General features: G+C 33.5%; 1 protein-coding gene and 2 pseudogenes across 10 annotated transcripts in view; 1 reads left to right on the forward strand and 2 right to left on the reverse strand.

Moving 5' to 3' along the window:
• The window catches only part of TRIM37 (tripartite motif containing 37), a 230,264-nt gene that overhangs the window by 82,120 nt on the left and 126,581 nt on the right, over nucleotides 1-21,563 (forward strand). For all 10 annotated transcript variants that reach the window (XR_005212803.1, XM_037810100.1, XM_037810101.1 and 7 more), the window contains exons 12-15: nucleotides 3,611-3,687; nucleotides 17,427-17,606; nucleotides 19,841-19,955; nucleotides 20,910-21,128. Coding sequence is in view for 9 of the 10 variants with exons in the window: in XM_037810100.1 (XP_037666028.1) it covers nucleotides 3,611-3,687; nucleotides 17,427-17,606; nucleotides 19,841-19,955; nucleotides 20,910-21,128 (591 nt within the window). In the remaining variant the exon portion in view is untranslated. The remainder of the gene's footprint in view (nucleotides 1-3,610; nucleotides 3,688-17,426; nucleotides 17,607-19,840; nucleotides 19,956-20,909; nucleotides 21,129-21,563) is intronic.
• Nucleotides 450-1,192, reverse strand: LOC119514370 (annotated as a pseudogene).
• On the reverse strand, nucleotides 7,104-8,303 carry LOC119514369 (annotated as a pseudogene).

The raw sequence follows: 21,563 nt of genomic DNA on the forward strand, positions 1-21,563 counted from the left end.
GGATGCTTATTGGTACCAGGTTGGTGAGTACCTATTCAACAGCTAGGTAATAAGCACATACATAGGTGAATGTGTGAGGGTTGGGTAGGGGTCTGCAGCTGTGTGTATGTATTCATTCATTCATACATACATACATAAATACACACTCAAGAGTTAATGCCAGTGTTTCCCATTTAAATTCTGGACTGTAGCATTTTTTACTTCATGTCTTCTATATTAATCTGTATCTTTTTTTCCATGCTTAGAATCCTACCTCAAAAATCAAAGGATTGATTTTTTTTTCTCTTTTCTACAGTTTTTCTTTTTATTAACAAGCAAAATAATTAAAAAACAAACAAACAAAAAAACCAACCCCTCTCCTACATCACACAATGCCAGCCTTCAAGTTGAAGCAGCAGTAAGTCAAACTACTCCTGGAGTTCACAAATGTACTTGAGGTACATGTTCCCTCATTGCAAGGCAGGACCTAGGCACAAGACTGTGCATTTAGGTATATATGTGACCAAGAAGAATCAGTGATGGAAACTACTGGAGAACAGAAAGCATCAAGAACTTTTCATCAGGCAATCCCAAAGTGCTCTGCTCTTTTCCTCTTCTTTGCCTCTGTGTCCTCTGTAGTTCCAGTTCCAGCTGAATTTATGACAATCCCAAATCTCTTCTTCCTCTTTTTCAGCTTCTCATCATCTTCAGACTTTCTGGAGACTGAAGAAACATTCAAACCAAATCTTTGAGCTCTTTCCTTTAGCTTATCCAGGTTAACCATAGGTTTGGTGTCAGATGACAAGCCTCTTGTTGGAACCGAAGAAATGCCAAACCTAGCTGCCCGGGCAACTTTCTTACTCTCCACGCTCACAGGTACATGGAATTGTTCAGCAGCTCGTCTGCATTCTCTTAGTCTGTGGTATTTCAGATGTAGTTTTTACCACTTTCTCCTCTGCTGACACATCAACAGTTTTTTCAGGGGGTTCTTCCTCTTTGACAGGCAGTTCTAAGGGCTTTGGTTCTTCTTCCTGTGTTTCATCTCCCAGTACTCTTCCTCATTTGCCTCCTCTTCAGCATGCTCTTCAAGATATGCCTGGAGCCTGTTGATGAGATCTTGTTTTATTCCCTTGGTTTCCAAACCACGAGCAAGACATTCCTGCTGTAGTTCAGCAAGCTTCAGCTTATGGAGCTCCACCATCTCTGTTGCCATCTTGTTACCCCCTCAAAGGATTGATTTTTAACAAGGCGTCCAAATCCTTTGATACTTTTTTTTTTTTGATGCTCATTTTATATGAAGTTAGTTTTCTTAAACTTTTAAAAGGAGGTGTGGTTCAGAACATCTTTCTTTTTAACCTCAGTGTATATGGCAATCAAAAATATGGTGACCTGCTTTCTGAAAGATTTCTTAGATCCAGACCCATCTACACTTTTATCTGGACCTTCTCTTTCCTTCCTCTCTGTTGTTTCTATACTGTTGCTCTTTTATTTCATGCCTAGCCAGTTTCCCTGCAGTGTGGATGCCAGTCCTGGAAGGCTCTGGCAATTCTCTTTCAAGAGTGACTAGACTGAACTTAGTTCTTTCAGACCTTCTTTTATTAGAACCCTGTGATCAAGTTACATTAAATTGAACAGCTTTTTCCATTGTCAGCTTTTTTCTCTTGTTTGCCCCATGATGCTTTCCAGGGAATACTTCTCAGCTCTTTTAAGTTTCTACTGTTCTCTGTTACATCAGATGCCCCATTGCTTCCCATTCCTTTCTCACACACACAAGTTGATATTATGCAAGTCTTTGGGGCTTGTATGTACTTGCTTGTATTTTAGGGACTGTGGGCATAAATTGTTATCTGATTTTGTTGTAATGTTGTTTGGGGGCTTTTGGTTTTGTTCTCCAGTTATTTTTTGTTTTGATTTGGAGAGATGTAAAAAGTATGCTGTTGTCAGTGCAGTTTTTCCATGGTCTTCTGGCTTTAAAAAGTCTTAAAGCCAGTTTGTTTTTCCTTAATTTTATTCTGGTAACATATATCATTCAAAATTTTCCATTTAAAGCATTTTAAATATATAATTCAGTGGTATTAATTACATTCACAGTATTGAACTCCTGTCACCAACATGCATTAGGAAAAGTTTCTCATTACCTGACACAGAAATCTGTACCTATAAACAATAGCTCCCCATTGTTCCCTCCCCACATTCATTGGTAACCTCTATCTACTCTCTGTTTAAAGCCTGGATTTTGTTATAGATGCTTCTGGCATGTTTTCCTTAAAATTGTGATAAAAAATGTTTTCCTTAAAATTGTGATAAAAAATGTTTTCCTTAAAATTGTGATAAAAATTAATGCCAAAAGAAATTTCTATTATCAACTGATAAAGATTAGGAGCCAAAAAAATTTCATTCTCTTTTTATTCATTAATTCATTAATTTCATTCCAGGGAAATTGTTCCAAGAAAGTAATTCAAAGAGGGGGGAATTAAAAAGGTGTTTTCACAAGAATGTCAATTAATTTTTTTGAATTAGTTTTGAGAGTCAATAAAATTCACAAATTTTGGTTAGCTTAGACAAAGGTGTACTGTCGCATAATCACCACAATCATGGTTTTCCTCATCTCATAAATTTTTTTATTCCCTTTTGTAGTAATCCCTTTCCTCTCACCTCCTGGCCTCCCTACAATGATGCATCTGTTTACTTAAGTACAGTTTTACCTTTTCTAGAGTTTTATATAAGTTGAATCATACAATGTCTAATCTTTGTGTATTAATGTTTTGCATTTGTCGAATGATTTATTTATTCATTAGCAGTTTCTGAGTGATTACCATATGCCAGGCTCTGAAAGTTGACTCAGATCTTTTAGGAGCAAGATGTACTTGAAATCCAAGATCAAAGGGGTTAATAAGTACTTGTACCCCTCTATAGCCATAATTCAATAGACAGTAGAGATGAATAATAGGGTCCCTGCCCTTACTTAGCACTCACTGTCTAGTTAGGGAAGCAGATATTTAGAAATGTAGTTAAAATAAATTTGGTCCTTTTAAAAAATAAACACATGAAGAAATAACCGAGGAAATACAGAGTCTAGTGATTATCTTTGTAAAAATCTTTGTAATGGCGATTTAAACTACTTCTTACTTCCCAGTCAGAATCTTTGATGAAATCCTAACATGTAAACGTACAGAAATCGTATTTAATTACTTTTAACTTCAAGTGTTTCCTTTTTCTAACTTACCCTACTTTTTGGTCTTAAAATTGGTTTTGTTTTTTGTCTCACTGATTTGTAATGAAAATGAATATTTATATTTTTCCTTTGGAATTTTCCTTTATATTTAAGGGTACTTGTAAGAGTTCTCTATATGTGAAAACTATTAACCCTCTTCATAGTTGTTTATATTTTTCATAGCTTATATGCCATAATGTTTTCATGGGTATTTATTAACAAAAGTTTAGTATTATTATTGTCTCAAATCTAATGGTCTTTTTATTATTTCTTGTATTAACTTCAAGCTTGCAAGTCCTTTCTAATCCTTAGATCAGATAGAAGCAGTTTTGTTTTGTTTTATTGTTGCTTGCTTTTTTGCATTTAACTGTCTTTTGATCTGGAATTTATATTCATGCACCTATTATTATTTTTTAGGATGGGAATGGAGTTGTGCGTGGTTACTACTTATCTGTGTTTCTGGAACTCTCAGCTGGCTTGCCTGAAACTTCCAAGTAAGATACATAATTAAATAACAAGCTGTAGTGTGTATTTACATACGTCCTCTCTTAGCAGTTTTTCTAGATTAGTTCTATTAGTTACTGTATTGTTGTCTCTGTTTTGATGTACACTTGTATGAAATCCCTGGAATGATACGATGGCATAGACTATCAATTCTGAAACTCATTTGTCTCAGGACCCCAGTGAGTTTTTTTTTTTAATGTAGGTTATATCTATTGATATTTTCTGAATTAGAAATTAAAACTGAGGAACTTAAAAAAATATTTTGTTAATTCACTTCAAAAAATAACAAACTTATTACAAATTAACATAACTTTTTAATGAAAAATAACTTTTTCCCAAATAAAAATTTATTGTTACTGTGAATTGCTTTGCATTTTTGCAAATCTCTCTTTTTAAAATTCAGTTTTGAGATATATTCACATACCCTACAATCATCCATAGTGTACAATCAGTTGTTCATAGCACCATCATGTAGTTTGCATTAATTACCACAATCAATTTTTGAGCATTTTCATTACTCCAGGAAAAAAATTAAAAATAGAAATAAATAAAAAACAAAAGAATAAAAATACAAGTAAGGAAGAATACCTAAAACATCCCACCCCTCCTTTTATTGCAAATCTCTTTAATGTCTGACTTCAAAGACGACACTTGATTCTCATCTACTGCAGTATGCAATCTGTTGTGATGATGTTTTGGTCAAAGTACATGCAGAAAATCTGCCTCATTCAGATTATGAATATGGTGTGTATTTGGGATAAATTTCTTTTAAATAGTATTTAATTCACCTACTATAAAAGTTACCTTTTTAAAGTATACAATTTAGTGGGTGTTAGCATATTGATAGAATTGTACAACCATCACCAACATCTAATTTCAGAACATTTTCATTATACCGCAAAGAAACCCTGTATTCATTAGTAGGCACTCCTACTAAGAGATAGGATTTACCCTTTCTTTTTTTTTGGTATATCAAAGTGAGTTTATTAAAATATATTTTGTTACACATAAAATCTAGAAATATTACAAGATTATTATACAGTGTACAGGTGTGAATTGTTCTCCCACATATTTAGCTATATTGACCTTTGAGAGTTATTTCTGTGCCTGTTGCTTCACCTATAATATGCCCAGCCTGTGGCAACCACTAATCTACTTTTTGTCAAGTGGGAAAATTATAAAATCTTTCTCAGGTAATTGTGGGTCTTGCTTTATATTAAGCCAAAAAGAATAAATGGTAGTTTGTTGAATGTTAGTTGGAATATGGAATCCGGAATAATATCAGTGGATTTTTTTTTTTTTTTTAGTTTTGCATTAAAATCTATTGATAGGGGATGCCTTCTTCCAGTCAAGATGGAGTAACAGAGAGTGGGTTAGGGTTAGGGTTAGAGAGAGGGTCAGGGTTAACCCTAACCCTAAGCCTTTCTCTTTTTTTTTTTGATATATCAAAGTGAGTTTATTAAAATATATTTTGTTACACATAAAATCTAGAAATATTGCAAGATTATTATACACTTAAAATCATACAATCTCATCCTCCTGGTAAAAAGATAAAAGAATAGCACGTATAAAGAATCAGTTACATACTTAATGTATCCATGTATGCTTCATAAAATTTATCAAAAAAATTGTCTAGAAACTAATAAGTTACAAAACAGTAATGTAAAGCCTAAAATGGTTTTAATACTTCAATTTTTAGCCATAAATTATTAAATACAGATTAGAAGCTCTATTTTAATAAAATTAATCTTGACCTGAAATCCTTTAAAGTCAGTACAACATGAACTCTGGAGACAATGCACAGGTTTGAATTGTTCTCCCACATATTTAGCTATATTGACTTTTGAGAGTTACTTCTGTGCCTGTTGTCTCACCTATAAAATGAGTGTTGGTACCCATTTCAGAACTGAGAATACATGCCTAGTACATAATAGGTAATAAATCAATGCTTTATTAATATTTACATTTATTCAAAAGTGCATGGCACTTCTGTGGCATGGCTATTTTAAGTAATCAGATGAATGAAACTTTAGTCAGGGTAATATGTATTTTTATTATCTTTATGTATCTTAATATCTGAACACATCTCTCCCCACATCCATTACACCCTTCAAATGCTCTTTTACCCTACAGTAGTTAATTGTGCTAGATAATGGTTTGATTTTGGTCCCAAATGGAGTTAATATAGCCTTCTGAAATCAAACTTGTTTGATTTGTTCTTAGATAAGCCATAAAGGTGATTTGAGAACTAGTGTCTTGAATACAGCCATATTTATTATAATTCATTTGAATGTAATCTGTAGGGCCAGGAGCACTAATCTGATATGAAAAATTTTTTGGTTAGCTAAGATTTAGAGATACAGTCCCAGAGCCACTAGCTCATCAGGATTTCTGGAAAACAACTGAGCTTGAACTTGGAAGTGCAAATAGCTCAAAAGTCCTACTACAACCATTACAACTCTAGTCACTATTAAGGGGATTAAAACAAAATAATTTGACTTATCTTGTCAACAAAAATTGTTGAGAATGGAATATGTCACCACATGGTTCTGTTCAAATAATGTTTTCAAATTATCTAAGAAGTGATTTAGCTACTGACAAGACTAAATAAAACACCACACATTCACATACAATCTCAGAATAAACTTACACAAATCATAGATTTGTATTAAAAAATATATTAGAAAATACCATTGTTCTCTAATACTTAGCTTATCCAACAGCTTTGGTTGACATGAATGATTCCAAGTCACTCATGGAATGAATAATTATTTGGAAGGAACAATTTTAGGGCTCTTAAATCTAAAACACATTAAATGTGTCGATCAGGATCAAATAGATCCTTAATGTAAGCAATCCCTTATCGCTTATACTTTGTAAAAGCTTTTTGCACCACTGTTATTCACCTATCCTGAAGCTTCAAGCCACATGAAAATAAAAGCAGGTGTACTTTCTGGATTTTGCCATTTCTTGATCTAAAAGCTACATATATAGGTACAGATAATATAATGAGAATTGCAAAGCCAACCACTGCAGTGTATAATGATGATAAAAGTCCATATTGGTACAGGAATGTTTAAATGTCAGGGTGATAAATCATCTATCAAGTCATTGAAAATGGGATACTGTATTTTTAAGAAATCGTGTAATTACTAAGTTTTATTCTGTTTTTGTAATGACTTGATTTAAATCATGTTTCACACATTCTGTGTCTCAATTCTGACTTTGACACATCGTTTTTACCCAACACAAGCATGAAAGATATATTTCTGCGTATTTGTTGCAACTAATAAAGTTTAATTTACTATTTGTTTTAATGTATCCATATTACTCCTATTCTTCACTTGGTGATGGTTAGCCTCTGCTGCACAGTATACGCCTATTTAAACAACTGGGATTTCAATTTTCAATGAGAAACTCTTTTCCACATGAATTCCTTTAGCAAATATAAAGTGTGACATAGTATATCCTTAAAATTATGCAAGTTGTTAGATAAACTTTGGTAAATAGAGACACTTCAGAGAAACATATCGAAGTGATTTCATTTAGAAAGGTTATATGTTGGTTAAAAAGAGTATCAACATCAGTATCACTGAAATTAGTGTAACAGCAATAGTGTTTAAAATTCTAAAAAATTTTACTACTTTTTCATCCTTATCAGGCCAGGGACATGACATTCTTTTTGTAGAAATTTTCATTTCAGGAATGACAACTTTCTTAATTTGTCCAGTTTCTGTTCTGCACCATTCTTTGAATATTTGGCTTACATGAGGGTAAATTTCAACAGGTTTGGCCTCAGGAAGTGGCCTTTGTTTCAAGAGCTGCACACACTGACAAACATCATCACCTTTTTCAAGAAATTTAAGTGGAGATTCTTCTTGCAAAGTTATAGACAGTCATTAATTCAAGCTGGTGATCTCTTATTTCTTTAATTCTTTGAATTTGTGGAGCATATTCTTGATTAATCAGATTTCCAACATCACACAGGGCAGTCAGGAAAATTTTTTTCTTCTGTTCTGATGTATCACTATGCTCCTTAAAATAATAGAGAACAACTTCTTTATCACCTTGGACCATCTTCTCAGAATGAGATTTTTGTTCTTCCTGTTTTTTTAACAAGATGACTAATATCTGTCCAGTGTGTGTCTGTTAACTGTTTAAGCAGTTTTTGAGGAGTGTCCTTTTCTTTCAGATAGACACTTTGAAGGTCATCTATAGGATGACTGTGACGTTGACCTATGGTAAGGCAATGACCACAAACTAATTTTTGATCTAGTAGACAATAAACTTTTAATGGTTGCCTATTATGTTCAGGGCAGGTGACAATATCTGGATGGTCTTCTTGCTGGTACTTTTCAATTATAGCCCTTAATGCAAAATTAACAAGTAAAGATTCAATACCAGTTGGAGCAATTTCAGTAATCCTTCGGCAGTTTGGGCACTTCAATGGACTTCGTAAACGTCCCCGTATATAAAAGTTATCAGATGCCTGAAGAATGTTTTCCAAATGATTTCTACAAAATATATGAGAACATGTTAGTACACAAGGATCTTCAAAAATACCATAACAAACAAGACACGTTAACTCATCCTCAAAATTGTGCATTTCCTACTTTATCGATCTCCTGGTTTGGGATTATGAATATATTTTATCTTCTTCAATTTTTCAAATTCTTTTATTCTTATCCACGGAGAGCAGGGAGACCAGGTAACTCCAAAGAGCAGAAATAGAATCCCTTTCTCTTTTAAACAAGAACAAAAACACATGCAGACAACACCACCAGTCAAAATTTTCTACACATTTGGCATCAGGCAACACATAAAAAGCAATTCCAATACACGAGAAACAAAACAACTGAGCTCTACAGTTGCCCCAGCTTACCACCTTGACAGTTTCCAGACTCCAGTTCAGGGACGAAGAACTAAGACAGATCATGGCAGGCTCACTGGGTTGAGGAGATAGTGCGTCCAGGAAGACCACGGCAGCTAGAGTTCATTGGACAGGATACCAGAAAGGAGAGAGCTGCGCAGAGAACCTTAGAGCTCTGTAGAAAGTTCTTCCAAGTATTCACCTCAAGAAACCTCCTGAGATTGGCGAAAGAACTATCTATAAGGATTACAGAGAGTGGTGTTTGGTATTCATAAAGAATGGGGAACCATCTATGTCCCAACTAGTGATAGGAGCATTGACTGTTCAGGAAGATCTTGCCTCAGTCATGGGAAACAGCCCCAGAGTTGTAAACTGCTCTGGACCCACCTAACATATAATAAAATCAAGACCGTAAAGGATCCAACTGTTGCCAACTAACTTAACATTCCAGAATGAAGTTTAAGGTTTATAAGGTTAAAAAGTGTCTAGCTCTTAACAAGATAAAATTTACAATGTCTGGCATCTAATCAAAGATTACCGGGCATGCAAAGAAGCAAAAAATAAGACCAGTAGCTGATAAGAAAAATCAGTCCATCGAAATTGAGCAAGAACTGAAACAGATGTTAGAATTAGAAGAAGTCATTAATAGGGTTATAATTATGTTCCATCGTTTCAAAAAGTCAAGTAGGGACATGAAAAATATGCAAAAGACTCACACTGAATTTCTAGAAATGAAAAATAGATTGGGTGGGAAGAAAGGCAGATCAGATATTACAAAAGAAAAGATAATTAACTTGAAGGCAAGGATGTGGATTTTTCATAAATGCCTTTTAACATATTAAAGAAGTCCTATTTCTATTTTTCTGTGTGTTTATGATGACGCAGTGTTGGATTTAGTCCAGTGCTTTTACTGCTTCAATTGAGATGACTGTGTTTTTTCCTTTGTTCTATTAATGTGGTGTATTACATTGGTTGATCTCCTTAAGTTGAACCACTCTTGGATTTCTGGGATAAATCCCACTTGATCATGGTGCATACTCCTTTGAATGTAATGTTGGCTTTGGTTTGCTAGTATTTTGTTGAGGATTTTTGCATCTACATTCATTAGGGAAATTGGTTTGTAATTTTCTTTTCTTGTGATGTTTTCATATGGCTTTGGTATCAGGTCATTTTAGACTCATGAGATGAGTAAGGAAGTTTCTTGGATGAGTTTGGAAGTGGTTGCTTCCTTGAGTGATAGGTTTTATTGGTGAAGCCATCCAACCCTGGACTTTATTTTGTTTGGAGATTTTTTATTATTGGTTGAATTTCTTGTTAAAGGTCTGCTGAGATCTTTTACTACTTCTTGAGTTGATTTAGGTAAATGGTGTTTTTTTGTTTGTTTTGTTTTTTAAAGTAATTTGTCTTTTTCCTCTAGCTGATTTGATTTGTTGGCGTAGAATTGTTCATAGTATTCTGTTACAATTCTTTTAATATCTGCAAGGTCATTAGTAGTATTTACACATTCATTTCTTTTTTTTTTTTTTTTTTTTTTTTTTGTCTTTATTTTTTTTTTTTAATCATCGTTTTATTGAGATATATTCACATACCACGCAGTCATACAAAACAAATTGTACTTTCGATTGTTTACAGTACCATTACATAGTTGTACATTCATCACCTAAATCAATCCCTGACACCTTCATTAGCACACATACAAAAATAACAAGAATAATAATTAGAGTGAAAAAGAGCAATTGAAGTAAAAAAGAACACTAGGTACCTTTGTCTGTTTGTTTGCTTCCCCTACTTTTCTACACATCCATCCATAAACTAGACAAAGTGGAGTTTGGTCCTTATGGCATTCCCAATCCCACTGTCACCCCTCATAAGCTACATTTTTATACAACTGTCTTCGAGATTCATGGGTTCTGGGTTGTAGTTTAATAGTTTCAGGTATCCACCACCAGCTACCCCAATTCTTTAGAACCTAAAAAAGGTTGTCTAAAGTGTGCGTAAGAGTGCCCACCAGAGTGATCTCTCGGCTCGTTTTGGAATCTCTCTGCCACTGAAGCTTATTTCATTTCCTTTCACATCCCCCTTTTGGTCAAGAAGATGTTCTCCATCCCACGATGCCGGGTCTACATTCCTCCCCGGGAGTCATATTCCACGTTGCCAGGGAGATTCACTTCCCTGGGTGTCTGATCCCACGTAGGGGGGAGGGCAGTGATTTCACCTTTCAAGTTGGCTTAGCCAGAGAGAGAGGGCCACATCTGAGCAACAAAGAGGCATTCAGGAGGAGACTCTTAGGCACAAATACAGGGAGGCCTAGCCTCTCCTTTGCAGCAACCGTCTTCCCAAGGGTAAAACTTATGGTAGAGGGCTCAACCCATCAAACCACCAGTCCCCTATGTCTGTGGTCATGTTAGCAACCATGGAGGTGGGGTAGGCGAATACCCCTGCATTCTCCACAGGCTCCTCAAGGGGGCACTACATCTTTTTTTTTTTTTTTTTTTTTTTCCTTGTTTGTCTTTTTTCTTTTCTTTTTTTTTTTTTTTAACTTTCCCTTCTTTTTTGAAATCAACTGTATGAAAAAAAAAGTTAAAAAGAAAACAAACATACAATAAAAGAACATTTTATCTACTTCTTGCTATACCTCAGTTTCTTGCCTTGGGAAGATTCTACCTCTCTTTTACTGATAGGTTGTTTATTTTGGCATTTCTTTTGCCTTTGTTAGCAGTTTCATCTTATTGCTTTTATTATTGACAAATATATTTCAGGAGCTTGAAGTTCACACTGTGTTATAAACATTAATGAAATAACATGTTATTCAGGATAGTATGGTTGAAAAAGATTGGAATTTGTGCATTTGTTAGACATTATCTAACTACCTTAATGACACTCTTCTATTCTTGATGAATTTTTATGTATTTTACCATCTGGTGATTCTCTTAACGTTTCATTAAGCCTAAAGAAGAGTTTTGAATACTTTTTCTTTAAATATTGTAATGTCATTCACTTCTGAAATTCAGAGTTTAATGTGTGGTAGTTTAGCTTCTAAAATGTGGAACAAAAACTTAAATCATTGTATTAGAATGAACTAGATTTAAATATCAACTGGGGCCCTGCAGAAGTACTTGGATGATTTGATTATGCTTAAATATCTTTATAAAGGTTTGTGTATGCCTGCACATGTGTATGTAGGGTTTTAGGGAAAACTTGGATATTAATGGCATCCTGAAATTGATGTAACTATTTGCTGAGTGACTTTTTTTTTTGTTTTAGAAAAGGTAATTTCTTGAGTTGTTTAAGGAAAATGTAGAACTTTCCCTAGAGGTGTATTTTTAATGTGAATATAAGATTTTAAGTTGATGGTTGAGTTACGTTTGTTCAGACTATCATTTTAATGAAAGGAAAGCATTTTAATTGGGATATTCAAATTTGAGTTTTGTCTGTGATTGGGGTAGAGATCTTTTGTAAATAATGTAATGTGGGCTAGTTGCCATATTTGTTGATAACAGGTACATCTCTTGTTATGATTTTAAAGAACTAATGAAGATAAAAGAATGATATTTTTTCTTAAACATTTATATGCATTTCATCCAAAGCAACTCATTTTCAGAAAGTGTTTTATATTTATTTTGAGCTTTTGTCTGTATTTGATGTTGGTCATAGTTAACTCCATTAATATCTCTTTTTCTCCAGATTTTCAATATGTTTTATAATTTTCTATAAATTTTGAGTTTTATGCTGTTTATTTAACTGTCTTTAAATGAGAATCGTATTTTCACTTTGACCCTAAGTAATCTCATTTTGTCACAATTTAATATTTGTGGGAAAAAAAATGAAATAGTTGTTGGAAGAAATTTTCCAAGTTTGTAAGTTTGTTTTAAAAAATATTTTGAATTTGAGTATCCAGTTTGTTTACAGTGTTCTAAGGTTCTTTTAAATATCAAAAGTAATATATGTTCATATTAAAAAAAAAAAAAAAAAAGTTCAGAAATAAAAAACACCTAGAATTAGTTACACCCGAGTAGTCATGAGCATAACTAGCACTTGACTTCTGACCACCATTCTCTAATGGAAAGAACCAAGGCTTTTAGAAGTCATTGATTCTTTTTTTTTTTTTTTTTTTTTTTTTTTTTTCCTGTTTATAATCGGGTTTATTTGGGGGTAAAACTTCAAAGTCCCAAAAAATTAAAATAGGGTAAACTTTTAGAAAATAACTTGTGTTATCCAGGAGAGTGCTTGTTCAACAAAAAATTCTGTTGCAGTGTATACCAACAGGCAATAGTATTTGCCAGTTAAGAATTTCTTGCTCATTTTCCTAAAGAAATGAGATAATATAGGACTTTAGTATAGGCATCAACTTCATTTCAAATAAGAACAATTCTGAATGTCTTGTCAAGGACTTGTCATTCTTCACCTACAGAGAAGTAGAAGAAGAAATGTCTAGGTAAACATGCATAGATTTCATCATGTATGGTTTTAAAATCAGGAATATGAGTATAAATATCCAAATTTTTAGTCCATAAAAATTCATTATTATGGAACAAAAAACAAACTCTGTATGACTACAGCAAAATGTAGGGAATACATAGAATTTTTTTTTTTTTTTTTTTTTAATTCAGTTTTATTGAAATATATTCACAAACCATACAGTCATCCATGGTATACAATCAACTGTTCACAGTATGATCATATAGTTATGCGTTCATCACCACAATCTATTTCTGAACATTTTCCTTACATCAGAAAGAATCAGAATAAGAATAAAAAATAAAAGTGAAAAGAGAATACCCAAACCATCCCCCCATCCCACCCTATTTGTCATTTAGTTTTTTTTTTGTTTTTTTTTTTTAATCATCATTTTATTGAGATATATTCACATACCACGCAGTCATACAAAACAAATTGTACTTTCGATTGTTTACAGTACCATTACATAGTTGTACATTCATCACCTAAATCAATCCCTGACACCTTCATTAGCACACACACAAAAATAACAAGAATAATAATTAGAGTGAAAAAGAGCAATTGAAGTAAAAAAGAACACTAGGTACCTTTGTCTGTTTGTTTGCTTCCCCTACTTTTCTACACATCCATCCATAAACTAGACAAAGTGGAGTTTGGTCCTTATGGCATTCCCAATCCCACTGTCACCCCTCATAAGCTACATTTTTATACAACTGTCTTCGAGATTCATGGGTTCTGGGTTGTAGTTTAATAGTTTCAGGTATCCACCACCAGCCACCCCAATTCTTTAGAACCTAAAAAAGGTTGTCTAAGTCATTGATTCTTGGACTGGTGCCAGGAGAATACAAGATGAACCTATAGCATCTAGTGGTGCCAGAAAGTAGGAAAGAGCTCAAAAGACAAACAAATAAGCAAACAAGAATTCCAATTTGTAAGTGTAAAAGAATGAGGGAAACATAAAAGCATTATAAGAATACCACAGTAATAATTGCTTCAGGCAAGATCCACTAGTGAATGCCAAGGTAGAGAACAGATGTTTAATGAGAAGTAGTATATTTGCATTGTCTTACATTATCTCCCCAAGATAACTTTTTCATTATAAATAGTGAAATAGTAACTTTGAGTGAAAAAAACCTGATAGGCACCATCATAATCAGGGGATCAAAGTTTATATCACTGTTACCAAGACATCAATATCAATGTACCCCTTGATATGATGTGCTAAGCAGCACACACTTCTGTGATATTCCCAAAATTCATAGCCTCAGTCTAATCATGTGAAAATATCAAACAAACCCAAATTGATGAACATTCTACAGCACACCTGATCAGTGTTCTTCAAAAGGTCAAGGTCATGAAAGACAAGGAGAAACTGAGGAAGTGTCACGGATTGGAGAAGTGTAAGAACATATGACAACTAAATGCAAAGTGGGTTACTGGATTATATCCCAGATCAGAAAAAGGATGTTAGTGGGAAAACTGATGGAATCTGAATAGTCTATAGTTCAGTTGATAGTATTATACCAATGTCAGTTTCTTGGTTTTGACAATTGTGTTATGTTTATGTAATGTGTTGGCATCAGGCGAAGCTGGGTGAAAAGTATATGGCAACTCTGTACTATGCAACTTCTCTGTAGGTCTAAAATTATTTCAAAACAGAAAGCTAAAAAACACATGCAAGTCTGAAAAGAAAATTTACTTCAAGCCGGCACTGAAACTAATTGTAATGCCTTTGTTGGCTTAACTTATTTAGATTCATTTAATTACGTTAGTGTTTAAATGTTGCTTTAGTGGTTAATTGTTCCTGAAGATTGACATTAAAGAAAATTGCATTGAGCAAAAAAAACTTTATGCAGGTATTTAATGAATAGGCAAAAGTGCATAAAATCCCCAACAGTAACTCACCCAACTGAAAGTGGTGGTGGAGCTGGGATTCAAACCCAGGCCTTCTAGGACAGAGTTAATGCTCTTAACCAGAGCTAAAGTGCCTCCCCTGTCCCCCCTCCCCCCATGGTAGTCCCGTAAAGAAATAACTTTCAGCGGCATGCCGTATACTATATTTTTCTGAACATTTAAATGAAGGAGGTATAAATTGATGAAGTCCTGACTTAGTGGACCATTATAAAATCTTAAAGGTCAGTGGTTTAAATTCTCCAGAAGTGACACAATTCAGTGATGCCATCTGTATTAGTTTTCTCTTGTTGCCAAAAAAAATTTTCACAAACTCGGTGACTTAAAATAACGTATTTATTATCTCACATTTCTCTAGGACAGAAGTCTGGGTTGGCTTGGCTGGTCTTTGTGCTCTAGGTTTTGTAAGGTGAAATCAAGGTGTGGAGCTTCTTGGAAGATTCTGCTTCCAAGCTCATTCACATTGTTGGCAGAGTCTAGTTCCTTCAGTTGGAGGACTGAAGTCCCTGTTTCCTTATTATCTGTCATTGAGGGCTGACCATAGCTCCCAGATGCCTCTCTGCAGTCTTGCTTGTGGACCCTGTGTCTCAGAGCTAGCATTGGTGTGTTGAATCCATCATAGGCTTGGAATCTCTCTGACTTCACCTCCTGCTGCTTTTTTCTTCTCCTATCTGGAAAAAGTTCTCTGCTTTTAAGGACATAATATTATTATTATATGTAGGTTTACTCTCTCTATTATAAGTTCCATATAATCTTAATTAAGGCTGTAATGTCCCTTTTCATAGAACTTAACATATTGAATATGTTGAGGTTTAAGACATTGACATCTTTTGGGGACTATTATCCTGCTATCCGTTAGAAATCTGCAAAAATGGATAAAACTTCTTTTGTATATATATATGCACACACCCAAAATTTCCTCTTTTTCCTCATCTTTAATTTCCTCTCTCCAAACCTAACCACTACGAAGTTACCTGTGTATCCTTTAAGAAGATGTGTTATGCATATGTTTTTGTATTATAGTTTTAAAAGTTTATTCAAATGAAATTATACCATATGAACTGTTATGTAGCTTACTGTTTTCCATTAACACGTTTAGAGATGTTTTCTTTTCAGCACATGTTTAAATCAGAGGCATTCTTTTTTTTTTTTTTAACTAAAAATCTTTACTCAGTCTTTAAAATCAGTTGTTAGTAAATACCCTAACAGGATTTCAGTACTTGACTTTTAAAAACTCTCTTACCTCTGCTTTTACCTGAAGACCATGCTGATTGTGTGGATTTGTATACACCCTGCCTATAACAGCTCTAAAAGGAAACCAGAGCTTGGGAGGGAAGAAGGACTTACCTCAGTCAATCTGGAGCCTGTTCAGATACTGTGAAATTAAATCTGTTCTCAGTGTTTTTAGAATTTAGTCTCAATTAATTGTATTTGTTGAATATAGTAATAAGGTATCCATGAATATATTGCTGTAATTTCAGTGGCATTCTTTTTTTTAAATGCAATTTTATTGAGATATAATCATATAACATACAATCATTCAAAGTGTACAGTTCACAATATTGTCGTATAATTAATTGTGTTTTCATCAAGTGGCATTCTTTTTGACAGTTGTGTTATGTAGTATTCTTTATATTATTATTTCATCTTCTGTTCAGCCAAGTTGCTATTGAGGACATTGAGACCGTTTCTGGGTTTTTAATGTTACTAATGGTACTGTAGTGAAAATCCATTTACATAGAAATTTGCCTGCTTATGTGAATTTAACTGTGGGATAAATTCTTCTAAGTGGCATTGCTGAGGAGTAATGGAGTGTTCATTTAAAATTTTGATAGCTATTACCAATAGTCCTCCCACCTCCCCAATTGTTGCTGACTTTATATTCTTACAACATTGTATAAAGTGAATTTATTATACAGTAAGGTTATGGAAACCAGAATATATTGGTTTTTCCAATGTATGCTTACTTTAATTTGAGAAATTTTATTGATTTGAATTTCTGAATAGTAAATTTCTTAATTATAAAATATATTAGAAAAATATACTAGAGTATTTCAAAATTTATTATATATTTTTAAATTGCATGGTGGTAAACCTCAAAGAATAATCGACTTGACTGAATATTCATATGTGAGAAAATATAAGTTACAAATATGTGAAAATATTTAGCATTGCTAGTATAACAAACAGCAAATTTGAAGTACTATTTTATATGAAATTTATTTACTTTTTGAGGTACTGTTTTATATCTGTTAGATTGATAAACATTTTTAAGAGGAAAAAAGAATCTACTGCTGGTCACGTTTCATAGCTCATTCACAATACTGCTGTTTCTGTGAATTTGATACAATCCTTTCTGAAAGGAATGTAGCTGTATATATTGGTAACTTTCTTTGCAGATAATTACTGACTTTACTTAATGTTTAGTTGAGTCTGTCTTTTTTTATTACTTTACTAACTCCATAATAATAGCTTGTTTTTCCATTTTAGATATGAATATCGTGTAGAGATGGTTCATCAGTCTTGCAATGATCCTACTAAAAATATCATTCGAGAATTTGCTTCTGACTTTGAAGTTGGAGAATGCTGGGGTTATAATAGATTTTTCCGTTTGGACTTACTTGCAAATGAAGGATACTTAAATCGACAAAATGATACAGTAATTTTAAGGTAATAAGAAAAATGGAATATTTTGGCTTTTTTCATGAAGGAAATAATGTTATTGGCACTTAACAAAGATGAATATTGAAATTCATACTCACTAATCTTACCTTTTTCTTAACCATTTCATTGCAGGAGTTCTGTGTAGTCTGTGAATAAAACCTAGTCAGGAATGTGGTTGACATGTAGTTGGTAATTCCATAAAACAGGAAATCCTGCCCCAGTTTATTTTTTCAGTTAACATTGTGTATTATATTTGAGTGACTGAATTTACAAGTTTAGTTACCGAAAAGACTTCGCGTTCTTTCTAGGTAACAACAGTTTAAAAGTAGAGAGACAGATGAAAGTTGATAAAAACAAACTTACTTTAGTTTCAGATTATAAATTTTCAGTTTTTAAAAAAATTATCCACCGAGAGAAATCTTTGTTGCTCTTTTATATGTCAGCCATAGAGATTGAATGCAAAATTATTAAAATATCAATTTTACCAACCTACAAAACAGCCATTTTTTTATAGCCCTAGTTGTCCCTTTAGTGGAGTTGTAGCAATGTTGAATCTTTCTAGGGGCAATCTGTGAGAGAGTGTTTCTTATTTTAGTGAAATTGAGCCCAACCTCCAATTCTTTATTTAGACCTTCCCTGTTTATAACAAAGGTTTTACGTATGGACGTACATGTAAATTCCAGGAATGGATTTCTGTTGTAGTGTTTAATTATCATTTATCCAGCAATCTTTATTGAGTGTGTGCCATGTGCCTGGTACTGGGCTTATGATAAGAGAGGAATAAAACTTGGTCTTTGTCCTCAGGGAATTCAAGATGAAATACAAAATACAATTTACTATTCTGCCAGATACTGCTGTAATATTTATAAATAAATTGCTATTGGGTTCATGGAGAGGGGGCTTTTAATTATCCTGTTACTCAGAATATTTATTTCATGAGATAATTACTCAGAATTCAAACTTCAGTTAATTCACAGTTCTAATGGATTTTTATATGTACTTAGACAATTATTTAAGGGTTTTCAATAGCTGTGTATGAATTATATATACTTGTCTTGTTCTTCCTTTGATTAAAGGTGAAAGTTAAGAAATTTTACCTGCTGCTTGCTTTAGTTTTAACGATATATATATATATATTAAAAATAATGTCGTTTGGTGGTTTTATCAATCATGCAAAGAAAATAATATTCTTAAATAAGTCTCACTCGTGTGTTACCAATGCCCCGTCTCCACTTAGAATGGTGGTGAAGTGAATCATCCATGCCTTCTGATGTATGAATGTCCTTGAGTAAAAATGGGTATCTGCTGCAGATAAGAGTTAGATAGACAGTAGTTTCCTACACTACCTCTAAAATCCCAGAAAAATCTGACTGGAAGCTAAAATATGGGTGGCAAGGCTGGAAGAGTGGTTTGCAGACTTCCAAATTACTTTCCTTGTAGCATTTCCTTTCTTCAAAAGCATCTTTGCATATGTACTGTAATTTTCTTTTTCACTCTAAGTGGAATCATTCTAGGCTATATAACAAAGGTTGTATTGGTTTGCTTTAATAACTTAATTTTTTTAAAATGGTTACCTCTGGATATATTAGGATTTATCATCTATGCATTGATATGATTTAATATAGAAACTTGCTTTTTTCCTAACCCTGGCTGAAATAAGCCATATTGTGATATGGGGAGTTTCGATTTTAGGCAGCTATCTGGAGGCTTTGGGGATACTGCAGAAACTCTTTGGGTGACAGTTAAGCAGTCCTGAGTGATTGACCCTGCAGGACAGTTAATATGGGAACCATTAGATGGAAGAAGAAAATAAAAAGAGAATTTCCTAAAACAGACTTTTTCTATTGTTGTATGGCCTGACGTAGGCAAGAAAGGGGTGGGAAAGGGTCATCTTCCTCTGCCTTCCCAACTTGATTGTTTCATTTGAACGATATTATGTAGGTTAACTTGGGAGTTTAACCACTATTTATAAGGTTATTTCTTTAGAAGAATACAGTTTGAGTTTAGACAGCTGATTTATAGATGAGCTTTCAGAACCTTATGTCATTATAATTTGTGTACTACGTGTATAAATGGTGAATTCCAGAATCTCTGAGTTTATTTACATTTTGGCCTTATACCATAAGCAAATAACCAACATACCCAACAATCCTAGTAGAATTTGTAGTTGGAGATTTAAGGCTAGTTTGATGATATTTTACTGTTTGGATTATTTTTTCACATGCTGTTTTTCTTCTAAGATTTCAGGTGCGATCACCAACTTTTTTTCAAAAATGCCGAGACCAGCATTGGTATATCACTCAGTTGGAAGCTGCACAGACTAGTTATATCCAACAAATAAACAATCTTAAGGAGGTAAGCAAACAGCATACATTTTGGGTTTAATGTTTCATTTTGATTCTTTCACTTACTGTGATTGTAATTGGATTTAGGCTTTTTCTTGTTGTCTGCATTCTTGTAGAAAGAATTCAGGTATACTGTTCTCCAGCCTCACCACTTTTGAGCCTTTAGTTCTGCACTATCCATTTCAGTAGCCACTAATCACATGTGGCTATTTAATTTTAAATTAATTGAAATTTTAAAAATTCACTTCTTTAGTTGCACTAGCCACATTTTAAATGCTCAGTGGCCCCATTTAGTGACTACTATGTTGGGCATCACAGATGCACATTTCCATCATTGCATAAATTTGTACTGGACAGTACCTATTCTAATTTGAGGTGAACTTTGTGTTTCTCTCAGTTACTTGGGTATTTCTTGTCCCCATGCTGTCTTGGATTTATAGGATCCTAAGTTATAGTACAACTGAAAGATGCTCATTATGAAGTCTCTGTTGAATTTGAGCACTGGGCTGGATCACTTAATGAATTTTTATTTTATAATGGTAAACTGAATTATGTAAGGAATGTTTCTTTCCCACAATGGAAATTGGTATGAGGTGGGTGAGAGGTTTGGGGGTATTTAGAGTGGTTAAAAGATGAAGGAGGAAAATATTAATAAATACATACTTTCAGAGTTTTTTTTTAAGTGTACTATATAACCAGCTGACTGTGTATACTATGCAGTTTGCTAATTGTATGTGTAGCTTGGGCTAGACATGAAAGGAGAAAAATGAAAAAAATAAATGGTGTACCAATTATTTGTCATGGATTTTTTCTGTAAGCAAAGGGCAGGAAGGGAGTGAGAGAGATGGTTTATGAAATGATTGGAAACATATGGATACACTTTTTTTACTTGAGACATTTATTACTGTACCAGTTAAGCACTAATTATGACTAATGTTTATTTGTGGTGTTCTTGTTTTAAAAGAGACTTACCATTGAACTGTCTCGAACTCAGAAATCAAGAGATTTGTCTCCACCAGATAGTCATGTTAGCCCACAAAATGATGATGGTCCAGAGACACGAGCTAAGAAGTCTGGTTCAAGCTCTGATATGCTTCTTGAGAGTGGTCCTACTACAGCTTCTGTAAGAGAGGTCAAAGAGGATGAAGAAGATGAGGAGAAGATTCAGAATGAAGATTATCATGTAATAATTAGACTTGCTTTAGATTCTTTTTGTGTTTGATAAGAGAAATAATAGTATCATGGTTTCCAGTATAATGTAGGGGAATCAAAGTGCTGAAAATATTGTTCATGGATTTTCATTATTAGTATGGCCTTCTGTAAGTGTTCAGAAGATGTTGAATCAAAACTTTTCAGGGTTCAAAAAATTTCTCTATTGTAGAGAGCTGTACTAATATCTGTGACATACATTCTTGAAATTAAACTATAGAAAGTGTGGATATTTTAAAAAATACGTCCTATTTCCATTCTCTGAAACTAGTAGCTACCATATCATTGCATAATTAGGTGGTATGATTTAGGATTTTGGAAATTGTCAGATTTTGTCTTAGCTAAAAAACAACTAGAATAACAATTCAAAAAATGAAACAGGTAGCAGTGGTTATTCTTTAAAGCAAGA

The sequence above is a fragment of the Choloepus didactylus genome, chromosome 18 (assembly GCF_015220235.1).
Source record: "Choloepus didactylus isolate mChoDid1 chromosome 18, mChoDid1.pri, whole genome shotgun sequence".
NCBI lineage: Eukaryota > Metazoa > Chordata > Mammalia > Pilosa > Megalonychidae > Choloepus > Choloepus didactylus.